The sequence below is a fragment of the Peromyscus maniculatus genome, chromosome 5 (assembly GCF_049852395.1).
Source record: "Peromyscus maniculatus bairdii isolate BWxNUB_F1_BW_parent chromosome 5, HU_Pman_BW_mat_3.1, whole genome shotgun sequence".
NCBI lineage: Eukaryota > Metazoa > Chordata > Mammalia > Rodentia > Cricetidae > Peromyscus > Peromyscus maniculatus.
The window spans coordinates 19,353,204-19,377,632 of NC_134856.1; the positions used below are offsets into that span (position 1 = coordinate 19,353,204).

The following is a 24,429-nucleotide window of genomic DNA, read 5'->3' on the forward strand; positions in this document are numbered from 1 at the left end:
CAGTTCTCAACCTGTGGGTCATGACCCCTTTGGGGGTCCCATTTCATGTCAATGTCATGATTCATAACAGGAGCAAAATTACAGTTATGAAGTGGCAACAAAATAATTTTATGGTTGGGGGTCACCACAACATGAGGAACTGTATTAAAGGGTTACAGCATAAGAAAGGTTGAGAACCACACTTTCTCTTTGGGACAGAGAGTTAAGAATGTCAGTGCTGTGGCTGAAAAACAGCCCCTAATTTATGGCCCTAACCAGCCTCCCCAAACTTATAAAAGTTAAACAACAACAACAACAACAACAACAACACACACACACACACACACAGTTTGCTCTAGGGACTTCTCAGAAAACTTATCAGGCAGGTCTCTGAAGAGGCTCCTCTGTCTTCGTCCCCCACCTCCCCTCACCATCCCTCTGTGGAATTCAAGTCAGGGACCTGGCGCAGAAACCACAGAGGCATGCTGCTTACTGACTCAACTCCCAGGCTTGTGTTCAGCTGGCTTTTTTTTTTTTTTTTTTTATACAGCCCAGAACTACCTGCTCAGGGATGGCATTTGACTCACAATAATCATCAATCAAGACCATTTCTCACAGGCATAGCCACAGGCCAACCTGACCTGGACAACCCTCCCCAGTTGAGACTCCCTCAGGTAACTCTGGACTGCGTCAACCTGACAGCTGCTGTTCTATAGCCCTCTGTCTCTCCCTCCCACTTGAGTCCTCTCCGCTCTTTTCCCCAGTGAATTTGCTTCCGAAGGGAAGTACCAGGCACCTTCCTCTCCTGGACCAACAGCTCTTACTTTGGTATTGCTTTGCTACTATGTTTAACATCAGGATGATTGTGATGGGGGGAGGTATATACAGGGGCACCTTTGTAGTCTACATTGTAAGTGCAGGGGGAATAAGAAGAGTGTGAGCACCATGGAGCCAAGGCTGACCACCTGGCTGACCGGCTTTTGGAATGATTGACTGCCTTTGTTTCTATTTCCTATACAATCAGCTGAATAAAGATAGACCCTGGGCAGAATAGTAATGACAGAGAAAGCAGTTGTTTCCCTGTCCATTCTGCTCTGTGGGACTCAGGAAGCCTCAGACACAAACCCATCCATCATGCACCTTTCCATTCATCCCTGAATCCACTGTTGCCCAGCCCTGGCCAGTGTTCAAGTGCAATGACAGTTTGTATGTACCTCCAGTGTTGTTGGCTGTTTTTTCTTTCACTCTTTGGGGGCCCACCACACAGCTCCCAAATAAATCACAGAGAGGCTTATTCTTATTTATAAATGCCCGGCTTTAGCTTGGCTTGTTTCAGGCCAGATTTTTCTTAACTTTACATTATCCCATCTACCTTTGACCTCAGGGCTTTTATCTTTTTCTATTCCTGTATCCTATTTTTTTCCCTTTTTACTCTGTGTCTGGCTGTGTAGTTGTGTAGCTGTGTGGCTGTGTGGCTGGGTGGCTGGCCCCTGAAGTCCTTCTCCTTCCTCTCTCGTTCCTCGATTATCTTATCTCTTCCCAGATTTATCCCTCTATATATCCTCTCTGCCCACCAGCCCTGCTTATCCTTTCTCCTGCCTTGCCATTGGCCGTTCAGCTCTTTATTAGACCACCAGGTGTTTTACACAGGCACAGTAACACAGCTTCACAGAGTTAAACAAATGCAACATAAACAAAAGTAACACCTCTTAGAATAACACTCCCCAACACCGCAGTGTAGTCATGTGAAGGGGGACTGAGGCACTAGACCACACCTCTAGCTCAAAGAGAACCTGGGCCCCAGAGCAGGTGCTCTGGGTTCTGAGGCTAAAGAGGAATAATGTCTGTAAAAAACTGTCAGTAGGTAACTAATACAGTGGTGAATTGATAGAATTGGGAAGATGGGGTTAACCAAGAGGAAGAGAAATTTCTGGTGGGAGATATGAGGTGGCCCAAACTTGAGAGGTCACATGATAGGAAAAGACTAGCGCTGGGTGGGAGTAAAACTACCATGCCTTAGCTTAAGTTTCAGCTGCTTGTCGAGGACCGGCCTGGCCTGACTCATTTTCTGCTTATGTAAATGTGCTTGCTACTGGGATGCCCTCTACCCCCACCTCCACTAGTGGGCACACACACACACACACACACACACACACACACACACACACACCCCTGAGGTCACTAGTCCCCACCCCCAACCATGGTACCTAGTCAGGTAGCCCCTCAAGTTCCTTTGTTGAGGAACTAGGACTTAAACAGATTCTCTGAAAGGCAGGGTATGTTTCAACAGTCCAAAGGACTGTGGTCCTCAGATGTTGTATTTAACCAAACGAGATGTTATTTGGACTATTTCTCACTAATGAGTCTCCTCTTGAGATTATCTATTGATTGGTAGATAGACAGACAGACAGACAGATAGATAGCCCAGATGGAAGACAAGCCTCAGCTTAATTCAGCGCTGCAGTGTCTATCTGCAGCTGGGAAAAACAGGCCTAGCTACTTAAATGCTGAAAACAAAAACAGAAACCACTTTTACCAGCCGTGGACCACGGTTTCTTTCTGGAAGAGCACTTCCCACAGCTGTAATGTGTCCCTCTGCACCTAACCTCCATGTTCCCCAGTTCAAGGAGGCTGTGGTCAGACTCACAGGTTTGAGGAAATGATTCAGGATACAAAAGTAGAACGTCATGTCCCTGGACAACTACACACACACACACACACACACACACACACACACACACACACACACCACATACACACACACACCGCACACACACACACACCCCACATACATACACACACATACACACACACACACACACACACCACACACACACACACACACACCCCACATACACACACACACACACCCCACATACACACACACACACACACACACACACACACACATCCAGGGTTGGCTCATCATGTCCCCTCCCACTGAGCGTTACACCTGACACCCCGGCAGAGGCATCTATGGCTGGGAGAACAGAGCACTGGGACAGCCCCTTTAACTGACTTCTCTTACTGGGGCAGCCCCTTTAACTGACTTCTCTTACTGGGGCAGCTCCTTTAACTGACTTCTTTACTGGGGCAGCTCCTTTAACTGACTTCTTTACTGGGGCAGCTCCTTTAACTGACTTCTTTACTGGGGCAGCTCCTTTAACTGACTTCTCTTACACTTTCCTGCCCTTTGCTCCTCAGGCAGGAGTCTGGTGTAATAAACAGCTGGCTGCACCATTACACTTTGATCTGCTGAATAAAACTTACATCCCTCTAGATATAAAGAAGACGATTTCTCTACAGGGTTCTAGTACACAGTCCGGCCAGCTGCACAATCATGCTTCACCTTCCTAAACAGGACCTGTGTTAATCATAATGCCAAAGAACTTGCCTCATTAACTTTGTCTCTTAAGGTTCTCCTCAGGCTGTAAGAGTCAAATTTAACACTGGCCAGTAAAAACCATCTCCAGTTCTTGAGCCTTCTTCAGGATTCACATCTTGTAATGGACATGTTCTCTAATAAAGGCAAAACTGCCCCAACTGTCTTCCTAACTGTGCTGTCAGTAGAAATTATAGCAGTACTAACAGGTTCACCTGCTGTGTTACAGGAGCTACTTCACATGCATACCATGCTCCAAGGATCCACGCCACCACCACATGGTTCTTAGCTTCTGAATCTTCAAAATCCGTTAACGTACATCACGGCACCTTAGATGGACCCTCTTTCGAGACACTGCCTGCTGCCCTCCATCACTCCTTTTGAAACTCACAGAAGCTAGAGTGGTCACCCCCAAACTCCTAACCACAGTTAGGGGGACCTCTGAGAGTGGGGAATGAGGGATTAGGAGCTAGATAGACTCCCTGGTAGGCAGACAGATAGGGAGAGGGGCCAACACTCCATAATAGAGGTGGCAAACTTCCAAGAAAGCTGGATCTTCCTCATACCCCTGACCAGAGATGAAAGCCTGGCAGCTTGGTGGCTTGATGGGCTTTCTCTCTACCAGCAGGGATCCTGTCTAGACAAGTTCAAAACTGGATCAGGACATGCTTACACAACAGTTGTGAGCCAATCGGCCATCCCATCTTCCTTCAAACTGACCAAACCTAAATTAAGGGAGGAAACCCTTCAGAGACCCTAGAGCAGTGGTTCTCAACCTTCCTAATGCTGTGACCCTTTAATATAGCTCCTCATGTTGTGGTGACCCCAACCATAAAATTATTTTTGTTGTTACTTCATAAATTGTAATTTACTACTGTTATGAATGGTAATATAAATATCTGTGTTTTCTGATGGTCTTGGGTGACCCCTTGAGGGGGGCCGTGACCCACAGGTTGAGAACTGCTGCTTTAAAGAGACCCAGCCCTCAAGCAGGGGCTCAGCTTGGGTTTTCTGAGTGCCCCCTTTGCTTTGCGTGTCTGCTGTACGCATGCTTCCTCAGCCCTAACAATAACAAGGCTACCCTAATACAAGGGCTACTTTATTAGCTGGTTCTGTCTGTCTGTCTGTCTGTCTATTGTGCTTGAGATTTTCCCTGCTAGAATTTCCTCCATTTTAATTCTTTAACCGGCAGATCAAACAAACCTGATCAAGACCCTTAGATGTTGTGCAGCTAATTTTATGTCAACTGACACAGGCTATAGTCATCTGAGAGGTGGGAACCTCGATTGAGAAAATATCTCCATAAGATCCAGCTGTACATGGGCCTGTAGTTTCTTAGTTATTGATGGGGGAGGCCCAGCCCTGAGCTAGTGGTCCTGGGTTCTATAAGAAAGCCAGCTGAGCAAGCCATGGGGAATGAGCCGGTAAGCAGCTCCCCTCCATGGCCTCTGCATCAGCTCCTGCCTCCAGGTTCTTGCCCTGTTTGAGTTCCTGTCCTGACTTCCTTTAAAAATGAACAGCAATATGGAAGTGTAAGCCAAACAAACCCTTTCCTCCCCAATTTGCTTTTTGATCACGGTGTTTCCTCACAGCAATAGAAAGCCTGTCTAAGACCATGCTGTACTATTTATAAATGCTCTGACACTCAGGGTTTTGGAGGTTGTTTCCATAAGCCCACTGGTGTGAATAAACTCAATTCCCCCTCAGTCTCTCTCCAGTGACAGTTCTGGGAGCAATGTTGCCTGTTTCCCGGTAATAGTCACTATTGTTAACATAGCAGACACCCAGGTTCCCATATTCACACTCACACCATCACAATGCTTGTTTGTGTGTATGTGGACAACTTCATTTGATACACTATGTAACATTTATGCAAACTTGTATCTGATGCCAAGAAAAGCTCAATAATTACATGGCAATCTGCCAACTAGTTGTTTTGGAATGCAATTCTGGAACAAGACAGTCTCCATTTTCATCAGAGCAGTTTTGCCTGCTTACAAGAGTCAGTCACCACCAGGCACCTAGACTCTTGGCATTGCCTCAGAAGAAGCCGGTAGGGAGTTCACTGGAGTCCAGCAGCTTCTCCCAGCCACTTGTAGCAATTCTGCCTTAACGGGCCCTGGGTGACCTCAAGGAGTCTTGGGAGGGGCAAAGGTGTGTGGGGCAGGGAAGATTAATGGAGGGAGTTCTACCAATGGGAAAACCAATATCCAGGCTGGGTGAAGACTTTTCAGTGAAGCTCGTGGTCATCCATACTGCCACCACAAATCTTTACCCACGCTCTGTAAGTAAGCCTAGCACCCCCATTGATAGACTCAAAGAACTTTTAGTTTGTTGTTGGGACCCTAGGAGTAGGGGATTGTCCTTGTTTACATTGGCCCAGAGAAGGACTACTTTCTGGTGCACTTTCTCATTTGTTAGCCCCATATTGCTGTACAGAGACTCTGCTGAGGAAGGAAGGCAGTCTCTCTTGAGAGAAGAGGACACATATTTTCTCCAACTTGTAGTGAAGCAAGCTGGTGCTTACACAAACTAATATGGCTCATTGCAAGCCCGGGTTTCTTCTTAGTTAATAAATCTAAGGCATTTTTCACTGGTACTCTGTGTATACATCAGATGGCTGCCAATGGGACAAGAGAGGATGGACTGTGCCAATACCACCCTACAAATCCCGAACAGAAAACTAAGACAGGGAGATTTTAGGGCGAGGTACAGCCATGGAACACGTGATCTCACAGCAGCTACGGTTGCCTGTACTTGGCCTGTCAACGGACAGAGAGAGAGGAGTGCATGAGCCCTACCCTCTCCTCAATGAACTCCTGGCAACTGACAGACTCTAGGGGAGTCATTTCCTTTGGCTGTGTATCAATTGTGAGCCCCCCAGGCTCCTAAGGGTTGTTCTAAACCTATGGTCACATGGGTTGTCTTGGGTAAAATCAGAGGGTCACAAAACTAAAACAAAGCAGGGCAGTATGAATGTGGACCAGGCTCTGGGATAAAGTGAGTAGGAGGAGATGAGAGTGTGGAGGTGAGAGTGCACAGCACTGTACACACGCACGGAATTGTCAGCGAACAAATTTAAACAACGAAAAAAGAATGGCTTCCCTGCTGTTGAATCTGCTGGGTCTAGTCATTTACTTCCCCGTTCAACAGAAGTTGAAAAATCACCTGTGGTATTAATTTGAATAAAACCTCCCAACTTCAGATGTAATTCGAAAGCTATTTTTGCAAAGCAAAGTTGGAATCCTCAGCTTTTTGCTTTCAAATGACTAAAGTCATTCATCAGCTGTTCTCATAAATGCCAAGTTTACATTTTTTCTTTTTTCTAGATGAGATAAATATATAGAGGTTTGCAGAATTCCTCTAACTTCACAGTCATATATAAGACTAGGAAAACAGCCACTAGTCCTTTTCCTACTTTTTGATGTGATTTTCAATCATATCTCCCCTTAGAGAAGTCTCCATTCCTTTTATTTATTGTTCTGTCACTTTCAAAACTGCAATCAGCAAACATTTGTTTAGCTTCTGCTGCATGTTCAGCATATGCTGTGGGGTGCTGGCTGCAGATATCCAGTTTATTTAACCGTCATTGAGTTCTGCCCTCAGAGTCTTACACGCCATATAAAGGGAAATTGACTTTACAAAATGATGACGGGACTAGTGGATCCCTGAGTCTACAATTGTATGGAATGTCGACATCTCAGGCATTCCAGGATAGAAAGATACAGAACTTCAGGAGTCTAGAGGGCAAGAAGACTTAAAGATACCTCTTCAGTAAAAGACAAGGACAGGTGACACATTTGAGACAAGGGACCACAGCTTGAAGATTGTGACTAGCCTGAGCTGACTCAGATAGATCCTAAGGACCAGTGAAGATTTGTTTACAAATTGAACAAAGTGTTTACAGACATTCCATTTCGCTTCAGTGAATGGAAGGAAATAGTGAGACTTGAGCCTAACCATGGATAAGCAGACAGTCAACACTTAGCAGAAGAATATAACCTCTCAGTGACTAAAATTGACCTGCTCAGCCTCTGTCTTAATTTCCTGGCAGAATCCAGAAGCAAAGAATCCTAAAAGTATAGGCTATGAGAGGAAAGGGGAAAGAGAATATTAATCTGCAACAGCACCAATAGGGGAGCCATTCGGCAGTTTGATTATATACAATTAACAATTAACATCAGGATCCCAGGATAACATCATTTTCTCTTCTATAGCAGAAGAAAAGGATGTCTTTACAACCTCTCTAGATCACTTTTCTTTTGATGGTGTCTGGAGAAGGTAGGCACAGGGGAGTGGTGTAATATCTAATCAGGAAATAAAAGGCACCCTCCCCACGGATGATGTGTGCTTCAGCACTGGACCTCCGGGTTGAAAAGAACCGTTTAGAATAAGCATTCCCATTGGTCCTTCTGAGGTCTGCCTTCCTTGCCTGCTGCCTCCTTCCCTTAATTCTCAGGGCTTTTGACCTATGGGCCTCATCTCTAGGATTAGGGCAAGAACATGCTGTGGAAAGCCCCAGTTGTGGTTTGAATGAGAATGTCCCTCAGAGGGTCATATCTTTGAATACTGGTCTCCAGTAGTGGCTCTTTGTGGAGGATTAGGAGTGTGGACTTGCTGAAAGAAGTATGTCACTGGGGTTCAGTTTTGCAGTTTCAAAAGGCTTGTGTCATTTGTTTTGTTAGCTCCCTCTGCCTCCTGCTTGTGGATCCAGATGTGAGCCCTCAGCTGATAATGCTGCCATGCCCTTGCTCCGCCATCATGGACTCTGAAACCGTAGGCCCAACGAAATGCTTTCTTTTATTAGTCATTTTGTTTTGTCACAGCAATAGAAAAGTAGTGAAGACAGAAACTGGTACCAGGTTATGGGTACTGCTGTGACAGACATGACCAGACACGACAGACAGACGTTTTTGGGAGTACTGTGAAAAGGTACTTTGGACTAGGAAAGCATTTGAATGATGTAAGCAGAACTTAATGAGCTAGTTCATTCAGAGCTTGTAAGACGGTCATGCTGAGAGCTATGTAGACTGAGGAGACCCAGCTTAAGAGATTTCAGAAGGAAATAAATTAGCAATTGGGTTAGAGACCATTCTTATGATATTTGGGCAAAGAAAGTAGCTGCTTTCTTTCCTTGTCCTGAAAATTTGCCTGAGGCCAAATTGAAAGCAATGGACTAATTTCTCTGGAGGAGATTTCAAGGCAGCCTAAAAGTGACTCTGTTGCTTAGCTATTAGTGATCACTGTTACATAGGAATACGAAGAAAAAGAGCTTCTATGCTCTTGCCTTCCTTTAAGGATGGACTGTGACCTGAGAATTTTAAGCTGGAATAAACCCTTTCCTCTCTGGGTTACTTACAGCCACGGTCTTTACCACAGCAATGAAAAATCTAAGATAATCCCTTGAAAGGACCAAGCAGACACCATAATAGGCTGCTCAGTCTTCTCTCAGACATCAAGCCTCAATTTCAGTTTCCTAAGACTGAACAAGCAGTTTCTGAGAGAGCTATGAACAAAGGGCAATTAATCACTAATGCCCCATGACAACAGGACAAGGGAGATAAGTTGTACCAAGCCTGGGCTGCTGAGCCAGCCCACACAGTCCACATGTACTAGGCCAGCCAGCCTCCACAGCAGCTCAAGGACAAAGCCTGGGACTTGTCCAGGCCTACCCCAAAATGGAAAGCTATAGCCTTAACCAGCCCCTGGCTAGCCCTGGCCAATTAGAACGTACTATAATATGATGACTATGGACTAGACTGGGACTCCTTGCCAAGAACAGTTCCCAGGGTATAGCTCAAACTCTTAATGTTCTTGGCAAGGAGTCCCAGTCTGGTCCATAGCCAGGCTCTGATCAGGACCCCTGGGAAGCCACTTCTCCATCACTGTGGCAAGATGCCCCACGGAAACAAGAAAGACTTGTGTGGGGTCATGGTTTCTGCCTGTCATGATCTAGCAACTCAGCTCACGGTGGTGGACGAGTCGGTGAAGGCAGTCCATATCAGAACTGTGTAGCAAGAATCTTAAAAGGTCTTATTAATAAAAACAAACCCAAGGTGAATGCTGGAAGATCAGAGAATCAGAACAAGCCACAGCTACCTCACCTTGCCAATTCTTCAGCCGCTCCTGTTTCCTCAGACTGGAAGCCTCTGAGTCCTCATCCGAATGGATCTCAGCTGAACTGCTGCTCAAAAGCCTAAAAGCTTAACCAAGCTCTAGTTCCTGGTTTTCCTGCCTTAAATACCTTTCTGCTTTCTGCCATCACTTCCTGGGATTAGAGGCTCTTGTTACCACACCTGGCTGTTTCCAGTGTGGCTTTGAACTCACAGAGATCCAGATGGATCTCTGCCTCTGGAATGCTAGGATTAAAGGCGTGTGTGCCACCATTTTCTGGCCTCTATATCTAGTGGCTGTTCTGTTCTCTGACCCCAGATAAGTTTATTAGGGTGCACAATATTTTAGGGAACACATTATCATCACAGAACTGAGCAGGAAGCAGACAGCATGGCTGCAAACAGGAGCTAGGTTAACCTGCACAAACCTGCTCCTAGGAAGTCACCACTGCCAGCAAAGCGCCATCTCCCCAGATAGTGCCACTAGCTGGGGAACAAGTCCTCCCAGAGTGAGACTGTGGGGAACACTTCTGGTCGACACCATAACACCAGGCATCCTTTCTCTAGGCTGGCAGCTGAGTCCCACATTGCATTCTTTGTGTGCCTCATTCGTGACGTCAGCACACGTATAATTAGGCAGATGACTCCCTGCTTAAGTCAGAAACAAAATGGGCAGTTACAGACAAGACAATGTATGTGGGTCCTGGCAGTGGGAACAAAGGGAGCTGGCAGATTCTGAACAAAGTGAGAAGTTGATGGGACTTGGCAGTCCCTGAAGAGGGCTATTAAATGGGGCTTAGGTCACAGAATAATGCGCTGCCACGTAGACGAGACCTTGGAGTCAGAATGCAGAATGTCTGCTAGGAAGAAGCTAGTTCTAAAGTTAAGAAAGATGTTTGAACAGACCCAAACAAGGCAATACCAATAGCCGTGTGAACCTGGAAGGGGAAAGACTTTCTACAATTATTTTATGGTGGACTCAGAGGGGCAAACGCATGCTGTGTGCTTTCGTGCTTATTTGGTGCTTTGAGCAGGATGGAACTAGGACCCGGCTCTCCTATCATGTATGTCTCTGGTAATCTTTCTGTAAGGAAGGACTGAGCTAGGCTCCAGAGCCTCTGGACTTGAGTCTGAGTCACATGGTTTCTACCAGCTCCCTGCTTTGGGAAAGTGCCCCACACTCATCCTGCTGTCCTAGAGGTGCCTCGTGTTACAGGATAACAATGCTGCTGTGGAGTGGCCAAAGGGAGGTGACAGGGATCCTCCTAACCTATTCCAGTTTCTAGAGAAACAGATGAACTTACTTCTTCAGGAAGCCTCTTTGCTCCAATCAGACTGCAAGTTTGAGAATTGTCTAATGTTAATGTGTATCATTTATTTTTAAATTTGCCTCTGCCTGTGATGGCATCCTGAGTTCTGATTTTGTAATCTGGAGTTTAACTACTCAGAGATTTAAAAAGTGTGGGAGTTCAGGAAAGATTAATTCTGCCCCGATTTATATATTTCTTACATAGGACTATAAAGTAGAGCTAAGTGCTGGGTATGGTGGCCTATGTCAGAAATCCTAGCACTTATTAGACAGAGGCAGGGGGATCAGGAGTTCAAGGTCATCCTTAGTTACAAAGCTAGTTCAAGGGCAGCATGAGTTACACAAGCCTTGTCTCAAAGCAAACACACAATAGAGTTTCAGTGCCCAGTGTGTTGTGCTCAGTAAATGTAAGCTATTATTAATCCATTTTTGATTGACTGGACTAATTGGTGTCATAGGTAGCTCACATTTTCTTCAAGACACAGTGACCTTAGCAAATAATGAATTATACGTGTACTTGGAAGTCAATAAGGGAGCACATATGTGTTCTCACCACAGCACACAGAAGGGGCATGGATATTATCTCAACAACGCATGCATGTCAGACATGACATTATACTGTGGATGAGGGGACTTGGATCTTGGATTTATTTTTCTGCTCATTCCATCACATTCATTCTGCTTTCCTAGTGTTCACTGTAAGTCTTAGATTTAGGGCGATCACTCCTTAATTCATTATTTGTTCTAGTTTGTTGGTAATATGTTTAAAGTGATTACTTTTCCTATGAATCTGGTTTTAGCCAACTTATGTGTAATAATTTGATTACAGTCCAGATATTCTGAAAATTGTTTCAATTTTAATTCTGAAAGGAGTGTCGTCAGGTGTGGTGGTGCAGGCAACCCCAGCACTCAGAAGATAGATGGTCAGACTTTGAACAGCCTAGACCCTGTCTAAAAGAAAATTCAGAAACCTCAAAATTCCCAAAGGCAGGGTCCTGTCCTTTGGTCTGGTTATTAGTTACTGGATATGCTCACCTTGAAGTATGTGAAGGATTGACTTAGCACCGGACAAGTTCAGCTTCAAGAAAATGCTTCAGAAAAAATAAAAGGAGTTCTCTGGAGAATTATTGATAAGATTTCCCCCCTCTTCACCTATGTCTGTTTCCACTTGTTTCCAGACACTTGTTGTACTTAATATTCACACTGCTGGCAAACAATACTGTCCTGCCCCAAATCAAATATAATGTTTCACATGCTTTCAGTTTCCTGACACATATACCTGATTAAAATATTCTTTGAAATCTTCTTGAGTAAGTAGGGTAGTTTCTGTTGACTGAACCCTGGTTCATCACCAATGCATAGGTCTAGAGCAGCTGTAGACATCTAGTTTCTCCAGCTGGACACCTATATGAAAATGGTGTGGCCAACTTCAATCCCTATCCTGTGCTTCATTCCAGGCTGCAGGCATGGGAAGAGCAAGGAGCAAACATTGAGGGTCGAGACAGGACTAGGAGGGCGACTTGGATTTCTGTTCCCATTCTCGGAATGCATGGCTAGCCAAGCAGGCAATGCCCAGCTGCGATCCCGGTGTGCAGTAGACACTGGTGTATAGCGAGCAGAAACTGGTGTATAGCGAGTCGTTTCTGCTACAGTGTTGTCCTGCCACGTGCATTCTAGTTACAGGTGAAGGCACTGTAACTTGGTGCAATGTCCGATATTGAACTACAAATTGCGTTGGTCAGGAGGCTGCCATTTTCCTTTTATCTTGAGCCTTCTGCCTCAGATACTTTCCTGGTAATTGAAAATTTCCAATAATAGTCTTTTCTTTGTATTGAAACTTTACTTATATACCATGAAACAAGATCATATCTACTCCTTCCTCCCTTCACTTTATCCAGTCTCCCAACAAAGCCCCCTCCATAATTGAAGTCTTTTTTTTATGATAACCCACTAAATCCAATTAGTGCTGCTCATGAGTATGGGGCCCTCCACAGGAGCATGGGAACGCTACAATCCAAGAGAGAATGATTCTCCCTCCCCAGCCACTAGCTCCTCAGGAAGGATGAGGCCTGGAGAGCACCTCCCACCAATTCCAGAATTTTGACTGGATTGATCTTTCGAGGGTCCTGTGGAGCAGATTGCTGCTGTAATTTGATGAGCACAGTGGCCATGTCAAGTCCAGAAGACTGGATTCCACAGCACTCCCCCTAAATCTTCTAATATTCTTCTCATCTCCTACCGAGACATTCTCTGAGCTTCAGTGGTAGTGTGCACACATGTGTGTGTTGGGGAGTAATAACGATGTCCCAGTTTAGGAATGAGCACTCAGTCTCTTCCTTCAGCACCATGAGTTCTGCATTAACTGCAGAAAGAAGCTTCCCTGGCTCAGGTGGGAGTAGTGACCGTCTATGGGTGTAAACATGAATCCTCATAAGGTGCCTGATTTTGCCTTTTCTGTTGCTGTGTATCTTTGTTACCTTTCTATTGCTGTGATAAACACGATGACGAAAAGCAACTGGGGAGGAAAGGGTTATCTCCTCTTACAGCTTGTAGTTGTCATCCAAGGGCAGGAACCTGGAGGCAGACGGAAGCAGAAGCTGTAGAGGAGTGCTGCTTACTGGCTGGCTCCTCAAGGCTTGCTAAGCCTGCTTTCTTGTACACAGCAGGACCACCAGTCCAGTATGGTATCACCTTCAGTGGCCTGGCCTCCCACATCAATCAGTAACCAAGAAAATGCACCACAAGCTTGCTCACAGGCCAATCTGGGAGAGCCACACTTCCTCAACTGTGGTTCCTTCTTTCCAAATGACTCCAGTTTGTATCAAGTTGACATGAAACTAGCAGCACACCATGATAAACATCATGACCAAACACAGTTTGGGGAAGGAAAGGATTTGTTTTAGGTTATAGGTGACAATCCACCGTCAAAGGAAGAAAAACAAGAGCTTAGGGCAGGAGCCTGGGGGCAAGAGTTGAAGCCAAGACTTGGAGGAAAGTTTTTTAATGGCTTACCCAACTACCTTCCTCATACAGTCCAGTCCTACTTGCCCAGGGATGACAGTACCCACAGGGAGTCAGCCCTCCAACCTTAATCGAAACCACGACAATGCCCCATAGATACATACACCCACAGGCTAATCTCATAGGCAACTCCTCAGTAGAAATTCTCTCTGTAGGTCTAGGTTTGTGTCAAGTCAACAAAAACTGTGACAGAAGGCAATTTGATAGCACGACCATTTAGCAAAAAAGCAGGTTCTACTCTAGGGAACAGGACCTCCCCTACCAAGGGTTTCTGACCAGGATTACAGTAGCAGACATGATTCCTTCCTGTGGAACAGACCTCAAATCCAATCAGAATGCGGTCAGTTACCCCATAACAGTCATGCTACCAGCAGGCTACCTTACCTGGTTAAGTTGGTATGATAATGGAGGGTCCAGTGCTAGGAGACCACTGATGTCTTTTCTTCAGCAACCTGCATAGCACTTTATGGCACTATGGAAGCTAGCCAGCAGGGAGGCCTGGACAGTTTGAGATTGGTTTCTCTTGGCCTTTAACCAGTGTGTGATGCTTTTAGCACTGGGATCTTACCATACAGCTGTGGTGGGTTACCAAAGGGCAAAGGCAATATCCTGTATTATTCTGGGGACTTGTGATGTCTCTCTGACCAGGCATTGCACTGTGATACACATTTAATAATCCAAGTCTGAGAACGGGATTGTCCACTCTACTTAAAATTTGTTTTGTTTTGTTGAGACAGGGTCTCTATGTAGTCCTGGCTGTTCTGGAGCTCGTTATGTAGACCAGGATGTAGACCAAGAGAGATCCTCCTGCCTCTACTTCCCAAGTGCCTGGCTTTGTTTACTAACTAGTGGGTTCCATAAGACTTTTCCATATGTCCTTAGTCTCATTTAACTCACCCATGACTTCTCCCCATCACCCCACCTCCACCCCTACTCAATCCTTTAAACTCACCCATGACTTCTCCCTGTCACCCCACCTCCACCCCTACTCAATCCTTTAACCCCCGTGTTCACTTCGCTGTCACCTCACACTGTAGTCCATTAGGCCTCTAATTGTGTTTTTAGTTGGGTGTGAGACAGTGGGTTCCTTCCACATGGCGTTCATACGCCCTTCCTTTGGGTGAGTGCCCCCTTCTCTTCTGTATGCCTGCTCTCCTACCTGTTTTCCCCACCCCAGTATTCCACCTCTCTCTTTTCGATAATCTACTCTCTCCCCCACTTAGTGTGCCCCCTCATGCTCATTTCTAATTCTCTAGCTTCCACTTGTGCTCCAAATCAAACACACAACATGATAATACTTAAAAACATTTTACACGGTAAACTTTTTTTTTCTTACCAGATAAAATTAGACAATAAAATGAAGTGGTTATTGGTGTCTTGTGAGAAACCAAGCACAGAAATCCCTGCTCAGCCCCCACTGAGCTGCCAGAAGCGCTAGGAATTTTATTTTAGTACGCTAGTTATCTCACTTAATAGTTGGAAGTTTGTCTTTCATCTTTTCATCTGCTTCTATGACAACCTCATTTTTGCTTAGTGTTCTTATTATATTCCAATATACATTCCAGTGGACTCATGGTCATACATAGTTCACAAATGTTCTCTTTTCTCAATAACTATAGCCTCTACCCTGGTTCTCTTGTTGATTGAATTTAACCAAGTATTTTCAAGAAAGGCCCAAAGTTATGATTCCTAAGTCCTCATGTATTTAAATTTTAACTTTGACTTTTAGGATCCCTCCCCCAAAGACAAAAAGGGTTTTGTTTTTTGTTGTTGTTGTCTGTCTTTACAATGGATTTAATGAAAACTGCATTACACTGCATGTCTTAGTTAGGGTTTTATTGCTGTGAAAAGACACCATGACCATGGCAACCTTTATAAAGCAAAACATTTAACTGGGGCTGGCTTACAGTTCAGAGGTTTAGTCTACTGTCATCAGTGGCAGGAGAAGCGTGGCTGCACACAGACAGACATGGTGCTGAGTAATAGCTGAGAGTTCTACATCTTGATTCACAGGCAACAGGAAGTGAACTGTCTCACTGGGTGTGGCTTGAGCATATATGAGACCTCAAAGCCCGCCTCCATAGTGACACATTTCTTCCAACAAGGCCATACCTACTCCAACAAACCCATACCTCCTAGTAGTGCCACTCCCAGTGGGCCATGCTTTGGGTATGTTTTTCTCAGACCAGTACCCTCCCCCCTTATCTTAATAGAATTTATCAATCCTTATCAAGTCGTTAGACCCAGGGAGAACACAAGCTCCACAGAGGATCTGTCTTCATCTCCACGCAGAACAGTGTCTGGTAGATGCTCAGCAAGCTGACTTAGTTCATGTGGTGTTTCGGCAATTCAGCTGGAGCTGTGACCTTCTGAACCTCATCCCACACTGTCCTTTCCTAGCTGCTACCAGCCCAGCCCCTTCAGCTCAGCCATGAATGTTCAGGAGAATGCAGCCCTCAGGAAGAAAGAGTCTAAAATGGTGGCTTGGTGCTGCTGAAGACCAGGCATGGATGACTCTGATCTACTCCTTCAAAGAGGTGCCCCTCCCTGAAAGCCAAGGCATGGAAGTGTGTATGGGAGTCTAGGCTACTGCCACCTCTCTGTACTGTTCTGAATGGGGGATGTGTGTGCCTCTCATGCGGTGGGTGCCAACAAGGGCCAGGAGATAGACCTAGATGCTTTACATTCTATTCCTGAGAGAGATGAAAGTTTCTAGGAATTAAGTCCAGTTTCACATGGGATAGACAAAAATGGAGATCACAAAAACCTGTTACTAGAGATTTGCAGGACAGAAATATATCCCCCAGCACTTTTAACTGTATGGATACACACTGTGAACCACCATTAATTCGCCAACATACAGGAAGCAGCAGAAGTTAATCTTGGAACTGCTCTGACTACACTCCGTTGGAATATGCTAAGGACAAGCAAGGGCAGTTTGTGGAGAGTCAGCAGCCTGTTAGTTCTACAGCATCCACACCCAGGACCGCCTGGGGTGAAACTAATAGCGAGGCTCCATCAAGTAAGAAAAAGACAAAAAATAACTTCAGAGCACAGAAATGTACGAGTGAAGCTGAAGCACACGCAAGGGTGTTCCCTGGAATGAGAACTGGGTCAGTGTCAGGAAGTTAACAGAACTGGCTCGAGAGACGGAGGACAGCAGCTGGAAACCGAGCCCCCCGGACTACAAAGCTAGCCGGGCTCAGCATCCTTCATAGCTGATCTTTTCTGGTATTGAGGTGGCTTTTTTATAAGATACATTTCTTCTATTTCTTTAAAAAAAAAAAAAAAGTCAGTGGGGAGTTCCTGAAGGGCTGATTCTATCCTGCCATTTCCACAAACTTGCCTTCAAAAAGGGCGAGCTAACTTTTCAGAATACTTTATGAATCTTGTTGGGCTTTGTAACTGGGCAAAGGAAGGATAATAACGCATTAACAGAAATGGTCTTATTCTGACATATGTGGAGATTTTTAAGGGAGTGTGAGGCCCCTTTCAAACCGTTGCCCAGGCAGAAAAAAACACTGAGCCTGCAGTTACTCCAAAGTGTGACCCATTAGCAGGCTTCTCATCTAACAGGCTCATCTCTTTTTGTTTAATAACCAAAGCATAAATTGCTTCAAATAAACTGCAATACTGACATTTGAGTTTCCTAGGATTCCTCTAGAAGTTTCCCTGGTTTTTCGACAGTTTATTAAACTGATACCCATTTTAAGCAGAAACCAGCACCAGTACACAAATGAAACGGCAGCTCCCAGGTAGGGCACTTTTCCAGCATGAACAAATTCCTAGGTCTGTTCCCAACCCAAGTGAGTAAGGGAAAACCCAGAGAACGCCTATTTCAAAGTCCACACTGCCACTGAGCAACAGGCTACATTTTCTTCCACTAGCTAGAAGAAGAGGGGCAACTTCTGGGAAAATAGGAGTGAAGGGTACATCTATAAGGGTGACCATGTATTACTACTGAAAAGCCAAAATTTAGTTTGTCAAAGAACATTTTATACTGTATGCTATACTCATGGAAACAGGATCTATGCCCTTGATTAAGCAAAGTGAATGCAGAACCAACAGTTTCAAATAACATTACAGGAAAAAAAATAAACAAATGAGGGTAGGAGAGATTGTGTAGTCATCAAATGCAACCACATCCTATCATAAGCCTTACCCTTGCAGGGAACACAACACAGGTGGGAAATACCAGCTCCCAGACTGTCTACCGTAGACATAACTCCTTTGAGGGATCATGGTCACCCCTGCTCCTCATCTGTCCCCCTCTCAGATGAAATGTCAAAATGACCACCCTCAGTAGTTTCCCTTTGCTTGGGCAGCAAAACTGTGGTAGTCACAGGGGCGGAACTCCAGTTCATTCTGAGTCACACGTCCTTGAGTTGTACCTGTTCAAAGAACCACGTCTTTGGGGCCCATAGGGCTGGGTTGTCTAGAAAGGGCTCTTTTCTAATCCAAGGGCTGGCAGTGGTCTTGCTGGGGCATATGATGGGTTGGTGGAACATGTGCTGGGAGAAGAGCTTTCACTACATTTTCCATTCTTCCTTCCTGATGCTGACGCCACACTCATCCAAGTCTCCGAACACAATAGACTTTTTCATCATTTACCCATGGACCTGTTCAGCTTCAGGAAGGCCAGAATATGAGGGCCACAAATTCTTGCAGCTCTTTTGTCTTTTTGCTGCCTTCCTAAGTTTATGTGGTGCCTGTCCCCTTGTGCAAAGGCTGCTGCTGCTGCTTTTTTATGGACCTGGTCTCCCTCATTTCTCATCACACATTTAGTTTCTGAGACAGGGCTCTAACAATCTGGCTGTGTGCTACTATGCTGCTTCCAGCCTCTCCACTGCTAGGGCTGTTACCACACTGTGCTGCCTCTTAGACTTTAATGTGGCATCTATTTAATATTCGTGTTTACGAAGGGCTTAGCAGTGCACCCAAATATAGTCTTTAGGATTTGGGTGAAAAGTTGAATGTATTCAGATATTCAACAAATGTTTATTGGTACCCATAAAGCATTGCAAGCTTATCGAAGATGACATCAAGATGATCTCATATTTTGATTTTTAAAGGCTGAAATATCATTTTTAAGCCTTAAATAAAACGGAAGGAAGTCTGGAGAACATCATGCTTCTAACAATGCTCTGGAAATGCAGTTGGATTTGATATGCAGTCAGGAGTTTCCAACAGACGTTGATTGTACAATAAACTTAACACAGAGAATCTGCCAGTGTGACAGAGCAGCTTTAAATCAGGTTTAGAGCTTGTCATGCCTGAATACACATGCTAATATTTCAGTCAGCCTCTAGTGCAGCTGTTAAAACATGTGGGCTCTGTAGATCAAATGGGACTTCTCAATTTCATGAGTTCTGAGTTCTGATTCTTAGGATTATTTTGCTTTTCTAATTAGAAAGCAGACATCGCTTCTGATAGAGGAACATCAAGATTTATTGATCATCCAAAAATATCTTGCAGAACAATAAATTTTGCATTTCATAATTTAAAAAGTTGATACATAGTTGCCGATTTTGAACACTTTCAAGAGCAGAAGAAAATGTCAAAACTTTGCATATGTAACAGGAAGCTGACTGCTCATTCAGAAAACAGATTTGCAAGTGATGTCTATTTCAACTAAGACAGCAGTTTTCTTGCAACTTTGCTCAGCTAATCAAAAAATTTAATTCTTAAGGATACACATGTTTACTTTCTTCTGAATTTTTAACAAGTATTAAATATTTCAAGGGTTATTCCTCTGTCATTCTTTAATTTCTCCTCCCTACCCACCAGCCATCAGAACTGACTGTCTCCATGGGCTTCAGGACTATGTTTTTCTGCCTTAAGTTTTGTAAATGACTTCTCTTCACACACGGAATCAGGTAATAGATTTCTCTTCTTTGTCTAGTTTGCAAGGCTGGGTTGTATCATTATTACCAGCTTTGCTGACTGACACACAATGTCCCACACATGGTCTAGGAACCAGCCATACCTTGATCTGGCTGGAGCTGTGTTGGGCTGCCTTTCTTCAGGTGTTCACACATCAGTTGACTTGGTATCAATTGACTTGTAACCTGGAAAAACCACTTGTCCCTTCTTAATCTTTCAGATTCTAACTTGGGCTACATATTTTATGTAACAAATCTGACTTCTTAGGTGAAACTCAGTAAGATTGGTCAGAAAAATGATGCTTGCTGGATGGGATCAGAGCCCAAGCAAATGGGCCACATTGTAACATCAAGGAAGGAAATACATTGCTAAGATTTAAATATTTAATCTACTTGCTTAGGTAAATTTGGAAGCAAATTCGATGTCCAAACCAATTAAATGAAAACATTTACGATTATTAAGTTCAATATTGTGAACTTGAACAAAGAATGTTTCCAGATACATTTGTTAGTTCAGAAACAGAATTTTTTGACTTCAACTTTGCTTTTACAAGATTAATAGTCTTAAATTTAACTACTTAAAATATCATAGCCATGTTTAGAAGGTAAAAACTAAGAGTTTTGTACAGCATTATTAGTAATGCAGCTTCTGAAGTTAAGCATCAGGGGCTAACTTTGCTTTTTTTGATCTGCATTGTGCATCTTGCTCTTTTAGTATGACAGAGGCACAACCCTCACCACCCTCACAATGCCCGTAAGTCCCACTCATCACCAGTTGGCAAGTTTGTTTTAATAGCCGGAAGGTGAAAAATTCAGTCTAAAGAAGCAGAATTTTGATGAAATATTTGATCACAAAACATGCAGTAGTGAATTTTCAATTCACAAATTATTTCTGTGGTTCGGTGAAGATTACAGCAGCTGGCACAAATCATGGAAACTGGGGTTTCACTTGATTCCAATCACTGCTTACCATTCAGCTGCCGCTGACATGCAAAGGTCGAATAATGGCAAACGGAACACAATATCTACCTCACAAACACATCGGTTCACCCATTATTGGCTGCCTGGATTAGCTTCACCACAAAAGGCACAGCTGGAAGGCTGTCACCTACGCTTCCACACCCCCTCGCTAGCTAACCAGACACGAGTCCCCATTGCTTGGCTTGACTTCTCCTTCCAGCAGCAAGTTCATCACAACCTTCGTGAGATAGCTGCAGGTGCCCCGTGTTCCCAGTGGGGGCGTGTTGTAGAAGGAGGTCATATCATCCTACAAAGGAAGAGAGCAAACAAGTCTTTGGAACTGACAGGTGAAATCAGCAGCTGCCTAAGAGGGAAATAAATTTGCAAAAAGATTTCCTCATGGAAATTATGAGTTTCCCGAACTCCGCTTTCATTTTCCCGAGGCATCTTCTCAGCATATAAAACAAAAGCAGACATTTTTAGCAGCCTTCTCTTTGCCAGTAATTTTTATTTACTTGGGGAACCCTTTCACAGATGAGCATACAATGTTAAACAGAGAGCCAGAAGGGATTGCATTAGACAGTACACAGCCCCAGTGATGGCCGTTCTACACTCCCATCTCCCTCTGAATTTATTTTACAACCTTCTGCAATCAGTGGATCCTCCCTGGCAAAACACATTTTAATTGTCAGCCATATAAAAAAATTATCTCATCTTGGATTTCTTTTTCTTCTTTTGTCAGAACTTCATCGCTCAATCGACTAGTAATTAGCTAAAAAGAAATATTAATTCCTCAAGTAAGTCTGACTGCCTCTCAAGCATTCTAATTTTGTAGTCTGTAAATCTGTTTGGGGCATGAAATGATAAGATCAGAGACCATTTCAACAGCCAAGACAATGAAACCCTCTGCAGAACGCTGTCCTCTCCACTTACTTGTTTTTCTGTTTCTTTTAGCCGACTCTCATCTTTTTGGAACTCATGAAATGCTTCTTTGACCAGTCTGTCTAGATCCACTTTGTCTTGGAATTCTAGTTCAGGGTTTCTTTCCAGCACAATGGACACGACCATTAATAACTAGAAGAGATAGATATGGAAAGCCACTGACATGAACCACGGGTGACACAGTCTGCACAGGGTTTCATCACTGGATCTGATGGGCAGTGCTCTGTATATTAAGAAGCACCGATGGATAGAATGCTAACTGAAAACTGGCAGCACGTGTTCTATTTGGAACATGCATGTTTATCACAGTATCCCTGTAGCCACAGGGAGATCTTTTTAGTCATTGCTAGTTTTTGGAAGATGGCATTTTGGGGATGGAGAGAAAGCTCAGTTGGTCAAGAGCTTGCCTTCATCAACCTATTTGGTTGTTCCATAATTTATCCCCAAAAGTAATAATGCACATTTTAAGAGTTTATTTTTGATCAAGTGTAAGTGTGTGTGTGTGTGTGTGTGTGTGTGTGTGTGTGTGTGTGTATGTGAGTGCAGTGCCCACAGAGACCAGAAGATAAGAGGGCACTGGATCCCCTGGAGCTAGAGTTATAGGCAAATATGAGCTACTTGATGTGGATGCTGGAGGCCAAACTTGAGTCCTCTGGAAAAGCAGCAAGTGTTCTTAACCACTGAGCCATCTTTCCAAGCTCCTATAATGCTCATTATTATTAGTTTTTAATTTTCAGGTTTTTTTGAGAGAAAGTCTCTTTACATAGTTCTGGCTATCCTGGAACTCACTGTGTAGACCAGGCTAGCCTGGAAGTCACAGAGATCCACCTGCCTCTGCCTCCCAAGTGCTAGGATTAAAGGTCTGAGACACCACAACTGGCTTATAATGCCTAGTTTAGACAGCAAAGGTCCATGTACAGACTGTAGCCATGTTTGTGGTAATTGGTAAGGACCTTCTGATGAACCTTAAGCTTTGTACACTAACCAGGAAACAGACTTTTTAGATCTAAATTTAGGAATCTTACGGGTGTATCTTATCTAAATGCTACAAGGCAGAACCTGAAGACACTACAGTAAATTCCAGCGGTTACAATGTGGCAGACCCATGGGTGGGGCAGGCTTTAGACAGAGAATATGGACTTGTGCTGCAGTTCTAAGGGAAATTTCTTCAGCCAGAGGAAAGGTACCAAGGTCATCAGAGCTCAACAAGAAGAAGCTCTAAGTCCACAATCCACCCTGGACACTGGACATGAAAAGCTAAGGACACTGCACAATGAGGGTATCCTCCCAAGCCTGCCTTTCTGGACCCCGATCTTTGCATCAGTCCTCCTACCTGCCCTCTGAATGACTGGACAGTCCTATTCCATATCCCCAGCCTTCAGAGAGGAGACTGAATGTCACTCAGGTTTGACAGCAGCTCCAGAAGTAATGGGCTAAGCAGGGACCAAATCTACTTTAATATTTACTGACTGCTTCTATGTCAATGAGACATATGACTTACTTGCAAGAATATAACATGACAGAGACACTGCCCGAGAAAGAGGCAGTGGGAGGATTGGCCATGTAATAAATTCTCCATTCCAGGAACTCATCATACAGTGTTTTATGGCGGAGAGGGCAAGTGAGTGGATGCATGTGCACAGCTGCATGTACTTCAGTACTCTACACAATGTCTTCTCTTCAGAGGCAGATGTTTGGAAAAATGGCCTTCAAAACACTAGCAGCAATGATCTCTTGCTCTCCACAATTCTCTGAATTGTTGCAACATTCTACAATAGTAGTGCATTATTCCTATACGGAGGAAAAACTAAAAACTAAAAACTAAATGGAAAGAAATGATCTCCCCCTCTGCTGTTACGGCACTGTTGATGCACTGGCTGCAGGGGATGAGTGCAGCTGGGTGAGTGGTCAGTTTGGTTTTTCCACCTAAGGCAGTTTAAGGTACTTGAACCATAGGACACAGTACTTGATCCAGGTCAAGGATGTCTGTCTTTTTGATGACTCTTTTGGAGGAGCTGACAGGTGATGGACAGAGTTCTTGGTGTCAGGGGGAGAGAGTAGTTTTCCTATGTTAGTTTTTAGTGAGCAGACAGAAAGCAAGCCTTCAATGATCTACATTTTTTTTTTTTAAATACAAACCTCTACAATGATCTGTCTGTACTTTGGCTGGTCAATATTTCCCAACATGTCTTCAACAAGGAGAGAAAAATTCATCTCATACATAGTCATATCGGACAAGGTTGGTTGCTGAAAAAGAAAAAAACTTCCACATTAACATGCTGAATGTTATCCTCTGTGTACCATTTAATAGAGAAATTTCATTTTCTAATCAATAATCTTTCCAGTTTCTATAAAACTGGAGAGAGTATTTTCACCCCTGTGACTAAGTTTTATATATGTCAAACTACTGAAGCCAGACAGCCGACTATTGTGATAAATTAAGCCTCCCACTTTTAGTAGTCATCTTCATTATGTTAATAATTTTAGGGGAAAGAACTGTATTAAAAATCCATTCCATAAATAAAAGTAACAGATAAAAACTGAGACTATGAATAGAGTACATATTGCATTCAGAATTAACATGAGACATTATGGGTGTTGGACTTCAGGATGTAAGTCATTGCTATTGAATTTGTATCATTTCTGTTGTTTATTCCAAGCTTCCAGCAGAAAAATGCTACAAATAAGCAAAAAATAGTGTGCAGAAATTGCAGGAAACAGAAAAAGGAGGCAAAACTAAAAGAAAATTTCCCTTTGCCTTTTGTTTAGAACAAATCAACCATCTTTTATTCATGGAGGACACCTAGTCCCACCCACATCAGAGCATGGAGAGCATGGTGG

The 24,429-nt window shown here is 43.9% G+C and overlaps 2 protein-coding genes across 7 annotated transcripts in view; one reads left to right on the forward strand and one right to left on the reverse strand.

Annotated features, from left to right (window-relative positions):
* The window catches only part of Abcc12 (ATP binding cassette subfamily C member 12), a 993,341-nt gene that overhangs the window by 495,197 nt on the left and 473,715 nt on the right, over positions 1 to 24,429 (forward strand). The window lies entirely within an intron of this gene.
* Positions 19,229 to 24,429, reverse strand: part of Phkb (phosphorylase kinase regulatory subunit beta) — a 205,845-nt gene continuing 200,644 nt past the window's right edge. For all 6 annotated transcript variants that reach the window (XM_042277369.2, XM_042277370.2, XM_076571769.1 and 3 more), the window contains 3 exons: positions 23,728 to 23,835; positions 21,580 to 21,720; positions 19,229 to 20,953 (listed from right to left, as the gene is read on the reverse strand). In XM_042277369.2, coding sequence (XP_042133303.1) covers positions 20,816 to 20,953; positions 21,580 to 21,720; positions 23,728 to 23,835 — 387 coding nt within the window. In that variant the 3' untranslated portion in view covers positions 19,229 to 20,815. The remainder of the gene's footprint in view (positions 20,954 to 21,579; positions 21,721 to 23,727; positions 23,836 to 24,429) is intronic.